The sequence below is a fragment of the Anguilla rostrata genome, chromosome 18 (genome assembly GCF_018555375.3).
Source record: "Anguilla rostrata isolate EN2019 chromosome 18, ASM1855537v3, whole genome shotgun sequence".
Taxonomy (NCBI): domain Eukaryota; kingdom Metazoa; phylum Chordata; class Actinopteri; order Anguilliformes; family Anguillidae; genus Anguilla; species Anguilla rostrata.
The window spans coordinates 14,282,960-14,297,810 of NC_057950.1; the positions used below are offsets into that span (position 1 = coordinate 14,282,960).

Below are 14,851 nucleotides of genomic sequence, written 5' to 3' on the forward strand. Positions count from 1 at the left end.
GTGCAGAACGTGTTCTTTCCGATCGCGTTTTATGAATATTGTTTTTTCGAAAGCGTTTGAAGCCACCTGTGACGACAGCCCTCTGGAGACGCTTTTTCCAGCGACGTCACCTCTCCGAACGTCACACCAGGTCTGCCACTCGGCTCTCACTAACGTTTCCTAAAGCTCGTTTCTGCCAAAGTAGCGACTCGGGATGAAGTGCCACGAAATTAGAGCAGAAAGAAAAGCAAAACCAACCTGCACTGTAACAGCTTTTAACTACAAATCCAGAATTCACTACAACCTAAATAAAATAAAGACACCGTATTCTACATTTTTTTCTACCTTACTTTTTTTTATATCTATAAAAAGAGGTTATTTTTTCACTCTTTTCTCCATAGCAGTGTTACACTGTACTAGTAATACTAAGCAGGCCACAGTGCTATGAGCATTCTGACTGCACTCTATAAAGTATCAACTGATACATTCATTTTTATTTTACTATCTACCATGTATCACACAATTCTGACATGACAGAAGTCAAGAATAATAACAGGCCAATAAAATCACATAGTAGTTGTAACTGTAGTAGTAGTAGACTTAAATGAGAAGTACAATGGGCCTGTGAAACATACTCAAACGTCAAGCAATTTCAAAATGTAAAAAAACAAATCTGTATTTTTTCATTAATGCGTGGAAATGAACTGTTAAAACATTTTTTAGGTTTTGAAGAAGGAAAGATTTAGAAGCAGCCGGTAATGTTTTTATGGACGGGGTCTTGGCGAATAACGAGGTGGTGCAGACCGAGCCGAGCTTCCTGATCTTTATGGACTGCGGCAGCAGAGAGAGCTGGCAGCAGAGGCACTCCTAATGGAGAGGAGTTTAGCAGGAGCGCAGGCCTGGCTTTTTAGCGACGGGACAACTAGGACTGCAAACCATGTGAGGTCGCGGTGTAGTCCCTCAGCGACAGCTATGTGGCACATGCTGTGTATAGGACAGCATTCCCCAGGATGCTTTGCCCAGCCTACCGTTGGTTTGACCGCAAGAGGATTTAGCCAATTGTTTCTTTGGCTTTTGCATATGCCTGACTTGGGACTCCTGCATGTACATTTGAACTCAGAACCTCCCTCCACAAGTCAGCAGTGGGTTCTGAACGTTACACTGAAAACGTATTCTCGTGTGATCGTGACTGCGCCAACACCGGCCGCCATCCCTGATTTGCTGGCTGCTCTCAGGGCTCTTCAGTGAGATAAGACCCGCACGGGTGCCAGGAAGAGATCTGTCTGCTCTGAATTCGGTGCCAACTTGTTTGTCTTCAGGTCTGCGCTCAGTGAATTCTCTGTCCTGTCTCAACATAATAGGTGAAGTTCCTAATCCATGGGGATTTTTATCTTCTTATCTGCTTTATCTTATCTTCGTTATTTAAACTCACAGTTTTAATTTTTGTTTTAGGAAAAAAACAAGCAAATAAAATACTAGGTGCTGTTTTTTGAGGTGGACTGAATTGATGTGTCAGGTTCTAAACTTCAGCGGTGACAGTTTCTCTCATCAAATCATCAAGACAGTTAAATCCCACCCTATTCTACTCCAAATAAAGGTGTGTTCATTAGTGTTTTAAGAGAGAGGAAGAAGAAGAAAAATAATTTCAGCCCGGAATTACAAAACTGCAGGAGGTGAGGTAAGTGCGAAAACAAACTTTTCATGAAGCAAACAGACCCTACAGGGTGATCAATTGGCAGTATTTCCTTTTCTACAGGGGAGTGAAAGAGGGAAAGAGGGAAAGAGGGAAAGAAGGAGAGAGTGAGTCAGCAGAGTAGTGCCAGAGACAGGGAGGAGAGAGAGGACGTGGAATAAACGCCAGACCTGAGAAGAGAGTAGAGAGAGGACAGAATGTGATGAGGTTGGAGTAGAGAGAGGCTGGAGTAGGGTTTGGGTGGAGTAGAGAGAGGTTGGAGTAGAGACAGGCCAGAACAGAGAGAGGCTGGAGTAGAGACAGGCCAGAACAGAGAGAGGCTGGAGTAGAGACAGGCCAGAACAGAGAGAGGTTGGAGTAGAGACAGGCCAGAACAGAGAGAGGTTGGAGTAGAGACAGGCCAGAACAGAGAGAGGTTGGAGTAGAGACAGGCCAGAACAGAGAGAGGCTGGAGTAGAAACACGCTGGAGTACAGTAAGGTCAGAGTACACTGAGACTGGAACACACAGAGTCCAGAGTAGAGAGTGGCCACAGCGCAGTAAGGTCAGAGCACTGTGAGGCCAGAGCTGGCACCCTGGCTCTGTAGACAAGGCAGTCACAGATTGGCGGGGCACAGCGAAACGCCCCGTCGGTACCCTGCCCAAACATCTGCACCACGCTGTCTGACGCACTAACAAACCAGCACTGTACGAGACCGTTGTCTCTGTGTCACTCACTATTAATGTGTAAACAAACTGAGGGGCCGGGCAGAGCCGGCTGTTCCCGCCGCCACACTTTTTTAATGAGGACGTCCTGGCCTCAAATCAAAATGAGCACAGAGACCGACACGCTTGTTCAGTTTCTCAACAAAAAAAAAAAAGAGGAAAAATTCAGACGTCTACTGGCGGGACTGTGTACACTAGGGATGGGGTGGGAGGGTGTGTTGGTGGGGGAGGGGGCTGGCGTGCCAAGGGAGGAAGAAGGGGTTTAGGGGGTGGAGGGTTAGGGTCACGGCAGGACTGACCGAAAGGCTAAATAAAAGCTTATCTATAAGATAAATACATGGGCTTTGTTAGCGCCTCTGAAGTTGAAGGTAATGCAGTATTATGTTTGCTGGGGTTCCAGGTTAGATGTGTGTGTGTGTGTGTGTGTTCCCCATTAATGTCCCGAGCTCACACTTCACTAGATAAACTGTGCTGTGCCTGAAGTCTACACAGCAAAATGGTCAGTGCAAAAACCAACGCTGAAAGAGCACTTTTAACTCTAATAGAGTACATTTGGTCCCCATTACCCTCATATTGAGTTGATTTAATGCCGAGACTTTTACTGTATGTGTGGATACGACTCCACTGCAAAGCAAGGACTTTTTCTTGGATTTATCTTGCCTCATTGACATCATTTGTCTTTGGCAATATATCATTTCTTCAATAAAAATTTCAAACATTAAATGGAGCTGACTTTGTGTTTAAAGGGTATAAGAAAATTACTTCTGAACCAAAAATCACAACTGTCTTTAACAGGGAATAGAGTTTGATGAACAGACTTCATTCAAAGCATTAATTTGGCATTGTTTTTATTAATAAAACTGCAAAAATATGAAGTGGCTGAGGCATGATGAAAGACTGAGCTGACCGCGGGAGCACAGGCAGCCAGCCCGCTGGTGAGACACTGCAAAAAAATGTCCTCTCACCTAACACTGTTAGCACTGTGTCTGCGTCCGCTATTTTCCGATGGTTCTGCAGCAGGGGCTGGGAGTGCAAAAGCAGAAGCCAGACGGAGGAAGGGAGAAACGGAGAGAACAGCGGGCAGATCTCACACTACCCCAACCCTGCAACTGTTGCAACTGTTGAAACAAACACCCGTTTCCACACAGAAAAAGAGGAAGAGGGAAAAGCAAGCTCACGCGCTGCGGAAAACACTGGCACGCAAAGGCACAAACGTCTGTCTCTAACTGAAAATAATCTCTCATCTAAAAAGAAGTTTCAACAAACAGTAAATATGCTCTATACAGTAAACTGCTCCGCACTAATTTAACCATTACTGAGTTCACGCAAGTACAAGATTGAACTCTTCACTGTTTACAAATACAGTGTAAATTGTATTAATGTAACCAAGTGTCTGTTCTTTGTTAGCAGTATAGAGCACAGCACGTACATTATTTATTAGTTTAGGTTGGGCAGATGCTGCCAGAATATCCACGCATGCTAATATAGACTCATTCCAAATAGGGGGAAAAGAAGTCATTTGTTTGGGGGGTGGTCTATACAGTTGTGGAGGTGGAGGTGCGAGGGACTCCTGCAAAGGGGCCCGTAGAGTCTGAGCGAGTTTAATCAGGAACTGGGACACGGGAAACGAGAAGAGAACACCACATTTCTCTCTGCTTCCTTCCAGCGGGGAGGGGAGGGGGGTAAAGTGTTACCCTGTCTTAATTGCGCCCGCAGGTTGACTCTGACCCCCGCTCCCTCCACGACTCCCCCCTCACCCCCCCCCACACACATGCCACCCAGTTTCTCATTAACACGACCTGGTCACTCATTTCCAGACCTGATGGTGGGCTCTACTAAAAGGCCAAAGGAGGAGGAAACTGTTTAAGCAATGTCATCTGTTAATGTAAATAGAGTCATGATATATGGTCATAATCAGAGGACCATTTCTGTTGTGCTGCCCGCCGCCCCCCCCCACCCCTTCATCCCCCCCCCAACCACCACCACCACCGTGAAGGCCTTGGCCCCCCACTCCCACCTCTCCGAACACTCTGGGCAGAGGCCGAGAAGCCTTCCCCTATCTCCCGCTCTGATCTGCTCATATCCGTCTTGTTCACACTCAGGCTAACAGTGAGGAGGGCAAGGGCAAGCCACACAGAGCAGTGCGCTGCGCAGAGACACGTGTTCACACACACCCCCCCACCCCAAAACACTCCCAGAGCCCCAAGCACACCCCCCCCCCCGCCCCCTGCCACCCCCTCAGACCACCAATATCAATCACGGCTATTTATACAGCAGGTGTGCCCCTCGCCTCGCTGGTCTGCAACGTTGCCCCCTCCTCTGCAGCACCAGGACGCGGCCCACTGCAGCCACAGGGCCCCCGAGCATCATCGTCCTCATCACCAATCAGGTGAATGACAATGTGCTTTTGACAGCATTTTGATCTCTAATGAATATGACCGAAATTCTCACTTGCAGAAAAACATAAAATTTAATGTTGTGCAATAATTTAAATGGTTAATTAAGCAGTGCGATGTAACATTGTGATCTCCAATGACTGAAATTCAGATTGGTAAATTTTTTTGTATAAATATATAAAATATGTATATATAGAATTCTGTGTCTGAGGGAACACACATTCACTCTTGACCCCAGGTCAGTTTGTTCCCACAAAAGTACAATTTTGTTTCCATTATATATATATATATATATATATATATATATATATATATATATGCGTGTATGTGTGTGCGTGTGTTTGTATGCCGTTGTAACTGTACTTACTGGAATCTTTGTTCAAGTAAAGTGAGAAGGATTGAGTTCAATTAATTGTGACCAAGTGCTTTCAGCATGCACCTAAACAAAGACTATAAGCAGACGCTACAGTTTCTATATGTACCAGTAGATTAAATGGGAAGGCAGTAAGTATTTTATTCGGCAGCAATTTGCCTCCATTACAAAAAATATTCCACTGTTACTATAAATCACCTCATGTCACGTTAATGGAATACACACATGCAAAGAGCCCAAACATAACAAGTATCTCTAATTCAGCGCGTGAGCGCATGCATTTGGCAGAGTGTTGCATCTCTTGCAGGCCACTTTCATATATGCGCTATGTAAAAGCCGTACGATGCGCAGACAGGCGGTTCTGAGTGGAAGGAACGCGGTTGTCACCCTTGACCCCTGGTCAGCCTGCTCCCACACATTTTCACAATGATGAGTATTTTTGCCAAGGATTGTTTTGGTTGTAAAGTCGTCGTAAGGACAACAAAAGCACTGCCAGCAAGCAACATAATTATGGAGCTGTTTCGGTCGCAGAATAACTAGAAATAATCGGAGCGAGAGGGGACCTGCTGGACAAATATGCCCCCTTATTTCCCCGAACCTTTAATCCAACCCTTTCAAAAGCATGTAAAGAACTAGCCTACGCTTTCAGTCCTGGGAAAAAATACATGACTTTGTCGGGAAAAGTTAACGGTTGAAACTGTGAAACGCTAAAAGGGAAATTCAAACTGTCTTCCACTGAATAGTCCACATATTTTTTTCTTAATGTTTTTCTTATATTTTAGTTAGTTTCATATAGTCATCAGTGTCATACAGTCATAAAAAAATCCACGGTTGACAAGTCCTGATTAATGAAAACCTGCAATGTATGGCCATATAACCGATCTAAACTGTTTACATGTAACAATTTCGGTTATATTAAAATTGAAAATAAATATGCACCATGCAAGCCGTGTTTTTATTTTTTATTTACTAATGCAGCTGTTAGTATTATTTTAATGTTTAATGTATGTTCCATTTTACTTAAATCGGGGTAGAGGGGATACGAATATAGGTCCTATTTTTAAGCAGCAAGTATTCATATTAAAGAACACAATAATTTTAATTCAATCTACACCTTTGTAGCATTAGCCTATATATTTGTTTATACAAGTTATTATCTAGACGAGATCAATATATACTAAAATAAAATATTTAGATGAAAGTAGAAGAGGATGCAACGATTTCATAATGTTTAGGAAATTCTCTGCTGTAGCTTCTTTAATTCCGTCAATCTATCTTTGCCATGAAATAGAATACGCGTACAATTTTGCAGCTTCACTCCCTTAATAAGTTTACCAACTTTTGGGGCTACTCGGTTGAGATATACACCCATACACTAAATATAATTATTTTTGACTAACCTTAGTTTTAATAAAGTCATCTAGCTTGTAAAATTCAGAATAAAATACAGACATTTCTCATTATGAGCAAATTATTTAAAGGTTTCCTCATAAGGCTATTCAGTTAAACTTAAAATTTGTAGGCTATATTAATTTGAAACAAAAACTAAAAATGAGAAACTTATAAAATAATTTAAGGCAATCTAATTTATGTCATGTTCCTTGATTTCTCATTATGTAGGCTATATAATTGAATCCGCTGCCTAAATTAATCATACACTCGTCGGATGGTTGCTATATATTCAAATATATTTCTGTTGAAAAAAAATCAAGTTGTCAAATTTTAAAATGGTATGTTAGCCCATTTGTCAGGATTAAACACTACAATATGCCTGTATACGTAGCCTAGATCTCATAACACACCATCAATAACTTATAAGTAGCCTATTATTATTTTAGTTTCGTTCTGAGAAGCATGTAGCTTTTAACACGTCCAACAGACATTTCACAAGCGCTCAGGGAACAAAAATTTTACAGGCACCGGTCGTCTTCTTGTCCATCCTTCAATTACATGCAGAATGGCTGAGTTTCGTACGTCCGCATTTTTAAAAGCTGTCGATCGGTTTGCTTTGTTTGAACATCTTAATTGGGTTCCTGTTATGTTGGCCTCAAGCTGTGCAGATACCGCATGAATTCATCCTGGCCTGAGCTGCCACTTCAATTTAACGGTCACTTCTTGTCTGTGTTTTTCTCGTGTGACCCCTGTTTAAAATATCACCAGGTCCCCAAATTTAAATGGACATTTGTTTAGAAAAGCAACACGGCTTGTCTGTCGGTGTTTCTGATTCCTTTTTTGGAAAAAGTCCAAAATTCATGCCATTAATTTTACAGCCTTGTATCGTCCTTCTCGTGGCGGGTTTAGATTGTTATAGGCCCACGTAAGTTATAAAATCAAAAGCTTTGAAGAAAATGTGATCATGTAAATATAGCCTATTGTTCTAAGTATGTGTATGCTTACTGATTAAAATCGATATATTAGGCTACTAAACTATGGCCATTTTATACAGTTTCTTAAATGCTTAATTGGCGCGCTGTTTTAATATAGGTCTATTGGCCCAAAAATGGATTAAAGAAAAGGTTGTGAGATTTTAAGAAAATCGCTTTCCCCAGTTGTTTACAAGAGTTGATTACGAGTTCCCAAAGGATTTGGCTGCTACAGAACTTCCCCCAAGCAAATAAACACGAGACGGAGCAGAGCTGAGAGCTTTGCCCGGGGCAGCATAGTGGCTCGCGCTCACCATCCGGGAAGCCTCAGATGATCTGTCTAAATTCTGAATTGCAGTGGGGAGAAAACAAAGGACATGGGGCATATCATGTAATAAGCCTGAAATAACGTTAACGCTTGCAACGAAACAAATATTTAATTTAAAACAAATAGAATTACATACTAAATTTGCTCTGAAGAAACTGTAACCTCGCATTTCCCGTAGGCAGTTATCCTACGCATCGATCACTATTTCTTTTTTCAGTCCTTTTAACACTCTTGAATACACCTCGGCCCAACGTGTTAAACCTTTGTGTTAATTTTGACACGCACAGGGTAAATTTTCACACTGTCTATTGACTCTTTTTCAGTCATTAAGCAAAACGTGATTTATGATAGTTCTTATTCTAAAGTGATTGGGAAACGTGGAAATAGCTTAAGAGACACAAGCTGCATTTGGTAGACTGGGTAATTGTCATCTTCAAAGCTCTTAAATGTGTGTTAACGATGAATGATTGAGTTCTAGTCTACTTAAATACTCAGAGTGAAACACAGCCCAGTATGTAAGATGAAATAGGTTTAGAATATTCTATAACCTGGTGAGTATGTTAGAACGTCACTTATTTAGCATAGGATTAATACAGCGGACATATTTACTTGATTGAAATTACCTTCAGAATGTTAGGGTGTTGCAATCGTTCCATCAGTGTCATTTCTTTGATAATCTTGAAAGATGCGAGTCTGTAGCAGTCTGCAGTTGAGCCATATTTCTTCACACAATTTTCCATGTCGTGCCCACCGAAATCCACGGATTTTAGAGCCACCGAAAGGGTGTTGTTCACGGCTGCCTTATACACTGCCTTGGTGTAGCCGGAGCCGAGATACTGCACATCGGTCACATTGTCTATACTGCTGCAACCAAGCATCTGTGTGCCGTTAATGGTCCTTGTATTCATGGCAAAATCTTTCCTGGATTTCGTGTACAGAGATTCTGAAGGCGAGAGCCGATGGTGAGAATCCATATATTGGTTGCTTATTCTCTCCGTCCCTTTATTTGACTCCCAATTGTTCCTCTGCGCCAGATCCATAAGCTTCCTCCGCTCCAGCGGTCGAACAGGGTTTCCAGTTCCCAACCAGGACGACTGCTGCTGGCGATACCGGAGCACCTCGTCGTATCTCTCTCGGATCTGCAGCTGGAGGTCGAGGCGCCGCCGGCTGCTGGTCGTGGGCTCGCTGTTCAGTTCGACTAGGGCTGCAGCGCCTGAGTCTCTGACGTGAAGCTTAGAGCCGTCCAAGACGCGCTGCCGCTGTTCGTGGTAGAATCGATGCACCCTGTCGCCGTGATTCTGGTGATGGTCAAACCCCGGGATAAACAATAAATTCATCAACGTGCCCAAAAAGAAAGACAAACAGAATCCAGCCGCTACAGCGATCTTTCTACGCTTCATTGTAACCAGATTTGTTAATAGCAGAAATATCTTTGTTTTCTTTTCCACTTCCCAACAACCACTGCTGCAGCTGTATAGGAACTCTATAGCCACAATGAGCAGTGGTCTGCAAATGAAATCGGTCTCTGACAGCAATATGGTATCCCGGCTTGTCGAATGATGTAGAAAATGCAGTGCTCAGGTCTTCATCTTGTAACTATAATTGAAGCAACCACGCAGGTTTAGGATCCACCCCATATAAGGCTGATCATGATGACACTTGCCTCCGCTAACTGCGATCCCCACAATGCTACTACTTGATCTGTGTACATAAAGGGGGGCTTCACTCGCGCTGAGAGCACATAGCAGGGGTGACGTCAGATGACTGACCGTTTAAGATGGGCTCCAAACTGCAAACACTGTAGTTCTTTAACTTGTTCGGCGCTGATACTTACGTAGCTACTTATGAGCGAAGGAGCACCATCTAAAGAACCACATTTCCCGGCGTACAAAGCGAATCCCTCCCTTGTGTGGACACAGTGGTTTAGCTAACCAGCAGTGCTGGGGCGGTGCTTAGTGTTGCTCGGAACTGGCGTTTCTTGTACTAACCTTGTAGCCTAGGCTATACGCGGTGCGTTTGCTTCAAGGAATGCAACAAAGTAGCCCACACCTTTTCACCAGCTAGCTCTTTGCCGGTAAATGTAGGCTATGTATTAATGTGTTAATGGACTGGAATATTAGAGCAGTTCCATTGGCCAGTGTATTTAATATATTTTCTACCCTATGTGGATGTAACATAGTTTATTTAAAATGGGCTGTGTAAGGTCATTTCTAATAAAAATATAAAATAAATAGGCTAATCAATTCAATACATTTTATTGCAAAGCCATACACCATTCACCATAGCCTACAGGCTTAGGCAATATCTGAAATATTCTTCAAATAGCCCTTCCCATATGTATTTCTTTTTATATAAGAGCGTAAACCGTGAATAGATAATTAATGCAATAGAAAACGTTATTTTTTAGGTTTTCAATAATTGTTACACTTTCGAGTTTCTTTAAGACTTCAACTCATATTTAAAACAGAGCGAGAAGTCTCGATTCTTTGCAAACTACAAGTCTCTATTTCTTGGAGAGAAAATGTGTGTAATTATGTCTCTAGAGTCGATGAACTCTAACTTTAAATTAAAAGCAGACATTCAAAAAATAATTAAATAATAGCGTCAGAAAAGCTTTGTTAAACTGGGCCGAGATAAGGAACACTGGAATCTCACGTTATCCACCACCCTCTCCCCAAATTAATCCCATCGTGTTTGTCTGTAAATACAGTGAAATACAGTTTGTCCAGAAACCTTTGTTTGCCTATCGGATAGTTCGCGTGTGACTGAAATACAATGTAGGCTACAGTTATTTTTAATAACAATGCACCTAATAGTAATCATTTATTATTTAAGTGTGACAATGATATATTAATTATTTCAAATTGAATCGAGTCTTATACAGCAAGCGTCCTCTGGGATCATTGGCTAACAAATCACTAGGCTGACGCGGGGAGCCCCGAATCCTGCTGGAACTGTGAATTGTGGGGCTAAATGCCAATGACATGGCTATCCATCAAGCCCACATTACCATGCTGTTAGCAACTAATTAACAAATACAATCAACCTGGAAACTGGACAAACAAAGCCGAGACAGCGGGACGCAGCCGCAAGGCGGCCGGGGGCGGGAGAGGAAGCCGCTGGGATGGATTTATATGAGGGAGCGAGGATCAACACTCGCTTAACTGCAATAATTAAGGCGGAGAGGCGTTTGGCGAAATAAACAGCAGAGTGTCGAAACTGAAGTTTAGCACTATTCAGGCACACGCAGACGACAAGCCACGCAAATATCTTGAGGAAACCGGAAAATTATATATTATTTGATTGTCCCGAGTGTTGGTTTGGTTGACGTAATAAAACTATTCCCGATGGGATTTCAAACAAATTTCTAAATTAATTTTACTTTAGATAATTCAAGACATGCACTCTATTTTAGTTTATGTAATTGCATATTTCAGATACCAGCCTATCGAAAAGAAATTGTAGTCATAAAAGAATATCCATTAGCCAATCTGTATTTTTGTTATTATCAATTTAGACCTTCAACCTACAGAAAATGAATTGTCCTTTATTAACAGCATATTATTTAATGTTATATTATAGTAATCTAATAGCATGCCTGGGCAGCTCATCTATTGCAATTTCATACCTTAGAAAATCGTTCAGCAACGTGAACTAAATGCTTGGCCTAAAATAATGAAAATTACGCGATGGATTCCTTTAAAATTAATAATAGAGACCTAGCTGGTCACACAGATGGAGAAATATGTTTTGTGTCCTCACACATCGTTATCATATCTGGAGAAGTTCGTGCCACTTTTAAATGTTCTTTATGACCTCTCAAATACCAGTCAGTATAGTTCAGTCCTTGAAAAACGTGGTAGTGAGATGCACGAGAAGACCCTCGGCTGTAGTACTGGTGTACTGATCTTGCTGTTGACATGATTTGTTTCAGATGTCTTATGTAGTTAATACTTTTAGGTTTTTATGTCACGTATCTATATAATGTCTGATTTACCTACAAATTATTTTAGACAAAACTGCAAGTATTAATTTTATTTAATAATTTACATTTCTTTAAACCTTGGGTGTAATGCCGCGTTAATTAACATTTAACATTACAATGGCAAATGAGTCAGAATGGCAACGTCATTTATTCTGCCTGCATAATAGCCTAGTCATTCAGAGTTTACAAATTAACAAAAGACTTGTAACACTGCGTTCGTTGTTTATTCAACATAGCCTCAGAAAGCTTATAATGAAGTAAGGATGATTTTTAAAAAGAGTGACGTAATTTACTTTATATATACATAGATTGTTCATGGAAGCGCAACGTCTGAAGCCATGCTGACCAAGCTGAGCTGCCTGGATTTTTACCGTGGCCAAAATTGAGTTCTTGGGTGTTTATAGCATTGAACCTAGATAAATAAGAGATTATTTTACCCTCGTAAACCTGTCTACGACTTGTTTGATGGTCATTTAAAGGAATATATTGTCGGACAGCACATTGCTTTGTGTCTCCTAATGACTGCAAATACAGACGAAGCTCGACTGAAATTGGATTCTAATGAGAGTAGAACCCAAATTACAAAAGCAGGACGGTCGTACATAGTATTATAACATTTTTTTTTCCGGAAAAATTGTTTTATCATATTACCCAGCGTGCATTTAAATAGTCTTTAGATATAGTAGGTCGTTTGCATCACCTTGCTTGGGGCGGACCGCTCGATGGGGGGCGCCTCGGGGGTGCAAACACACATTAATCCTGGTTAAATAAGTTAATTTTCCAGGGGATTCCGTCTGACAATAGAGTAAATATTGTGTTCTTTGGAGCACTGCGATGGAAGCCGCTGGTTCCCCCTAAGCGCCGCTTTACATGTGAATCGTGGTGCAGCAGCCTGATGGAGCGGCCGAAGGATTAGCGCGCAGCGGCGCAGGAATGTTTGGCCTTCACTGACCCATTGTGACGGCCACTGCTCACATCCTTACGGAGTTAATCCGTTTCCGTGCTATTTCACGAGTATCATTTATCTTAAGATATTTCAAACAACGCCTGAATTAAATGTTCGCAATAAATTAGTGTTTTATAATGCAATGCAATGCATTTTTAAATTCAGTTTGACACTTAATGTAAGCCACCTTTACCTTGCTTGATAAATTGTACATTTGAAAACGGTCATTGCCAACTAAACCTGGGAAGGGTGAAAAGAATGCATAGACTGCATGAGCCTGGTTTTTGAAACCATGTGACTCATTGGAGAAACATTACTTTCCTGTTGTTTCTCTGTGTTGGGCCACGTTTCACAAGACCCATGTGTGGATCAAATGCTGGAGAGGAGGTGATGTGCAGTAAAGCTGCTGCCATTGCTGTGCCTGGAAATTAGGCGTGAGCACCAGGACCCCTTCTTTAGATCTCCTGTCTCTTGGTCTGATTCTATCCCAGAAACAAGCAGGAATCTAATGACTTGAACTGTTTAACTCCGGTTTACTTGAGGATTAAACTCTTCAACAGACTTTAAGAATGAATAACTAAATAGGCCACCACACAATAAGGTCTTTCTGCAGAATAAAAAGTTGATAGGCATCCATTTGATCTCTTTCTTACTGTTTTTTCTGTCTCCGTCGGTCTTGTTCGCTCTCTTCACAAACACATAACTTTCCCCTGACCCCCTGACTGTGGCAGGATGAAGTGTCTACAATGAGAAATGTTTTGCCTACATGTTGCAATGATGTGATAGACTGACTGTAGCTTAAAAAAAATAAATAAGTCTGACAAATAGAGAGACTTTGACAACTTGTTGGATCCTATCAGTGAAGTTTTCTTTAACAAAAAAAAAAAATTTGTCTTGTGATTGTCCAAAAACAAAATGTTTTTTGGCTGGGCTTCTTGTCCATCTGTATACTAAATCTTGTTTCCTGAAATTTGCCACATTTTAAACGTGGATACTTCTGATGGTGAACTTTTAATGCTACTTCTACTGTCAAAATCAACTCGTTTCCACTTGATTTTATGGCACAGTGTTCCCTTCCCCCAGCACCCAGTTTAGATAATGTCTGAATTCTCCCGTTAGGAGTTGTAACCTAGTATTAGCTACAATAATGGAAAATTTCGGAGAGAAGTCAAGTCTATCGTTTATTATGACATTGAAAAGAGGTGAATGGAGCAGCCTGGCCTCTAGAGGGTTGGACCCGAAGGAGAGAGGGAGGGAGAAAAAGAGCGGGGGGGGGGGGGCGGTGTTATTGCCGGGCAGCTCTCAGTCACACTTTGCGAGTTTACGAGCCTCAGACTGCAGTGTGGATGTGACCTTGGAACAAGCACTCGCTTTGCAGGGGCACTTTAGCGTTTTGTCCGAGCCCTGGGTCCAGCCAGAGAGGCTGAGTGGTTATTTACCACAACTGCGCTCTGGCAGCGTTATCACGTTATCAGCCTCCCGTTAAACAAGGAGGTAATGGCCGATGCTTATCTCAGCCTGTGTGCAAGTGCAGACTTTATAAACGCGGCGCTCTCGCGGGTGCACACAAAGATAACGAGCGTTGGCTTTAGGGGAGATTTCCCACCCCCCGCAAAATTTTAACACAGATTTTTTACGTCGTTACTTCATTTCCCCAAAGCGGGCCACCGTGAGCCCATCCAACCGGTAACTACTCCATGACTTTGGGGGAAGTGCAGACTAGCAGATGCACTGATTTGCACAGCCACTCCACCTGGAGGGCTGGGCATCACGTGTCCAAATGGATCTTTGGCAGTTGATTGACTCTCTGTTCTAATATGAGATGGGGAATACCCTGCCTAACCACACCCTCCCTGAGCAACACTGTGTACCCCAGCCCAGGGGCAGAGCTAAGGCGGTACAGTATAACAGGGAAAGTTTTCCCAGGCACTAGCAGGTCCAGGGGCCCCTAGACGTGGGGTGTGTATCCATGCGTATGTTTGCCTCCGTGCACATGTGCAGGGGGCCCCTCTCTCATATACTTTTTCACAAACAATTTCTAGATCCATCCCTGCCCGGTCTATTATCTCTATTATTAATTTTAA

The 14,851-nt window shown here is 42.2% G+C and overlaps 1 protein-coding gene across 1 annotated transcript in view; it reads right to left on the reverse strand.

Moving 5' to 3' along the window:
• The window catches only part of pkdcca (protein kinase domain containing, cytoplasmic a), a 21,792-nt gene extending 12,223 nt beyond the window's left edge, over nucleotides 1-9,569 (reverse strand). The window contains exon 1 of the mRNA XM_064317509.1: nucleotides 8,460-9,569. Within this exon, the coding sequence (XP_064173579.1) occupies nucleotides 8,460-9,236 (777 nt within the window). The 5' untranslated portion in view covers nucleotides 9,237-9,569. The remainder of the gene's footprint in view (nucleotides 1-8,459) is intronic.
• Between the last annotated feature and the right edge of the window lie 5,282 nt (nucleotides 9,570-14,851).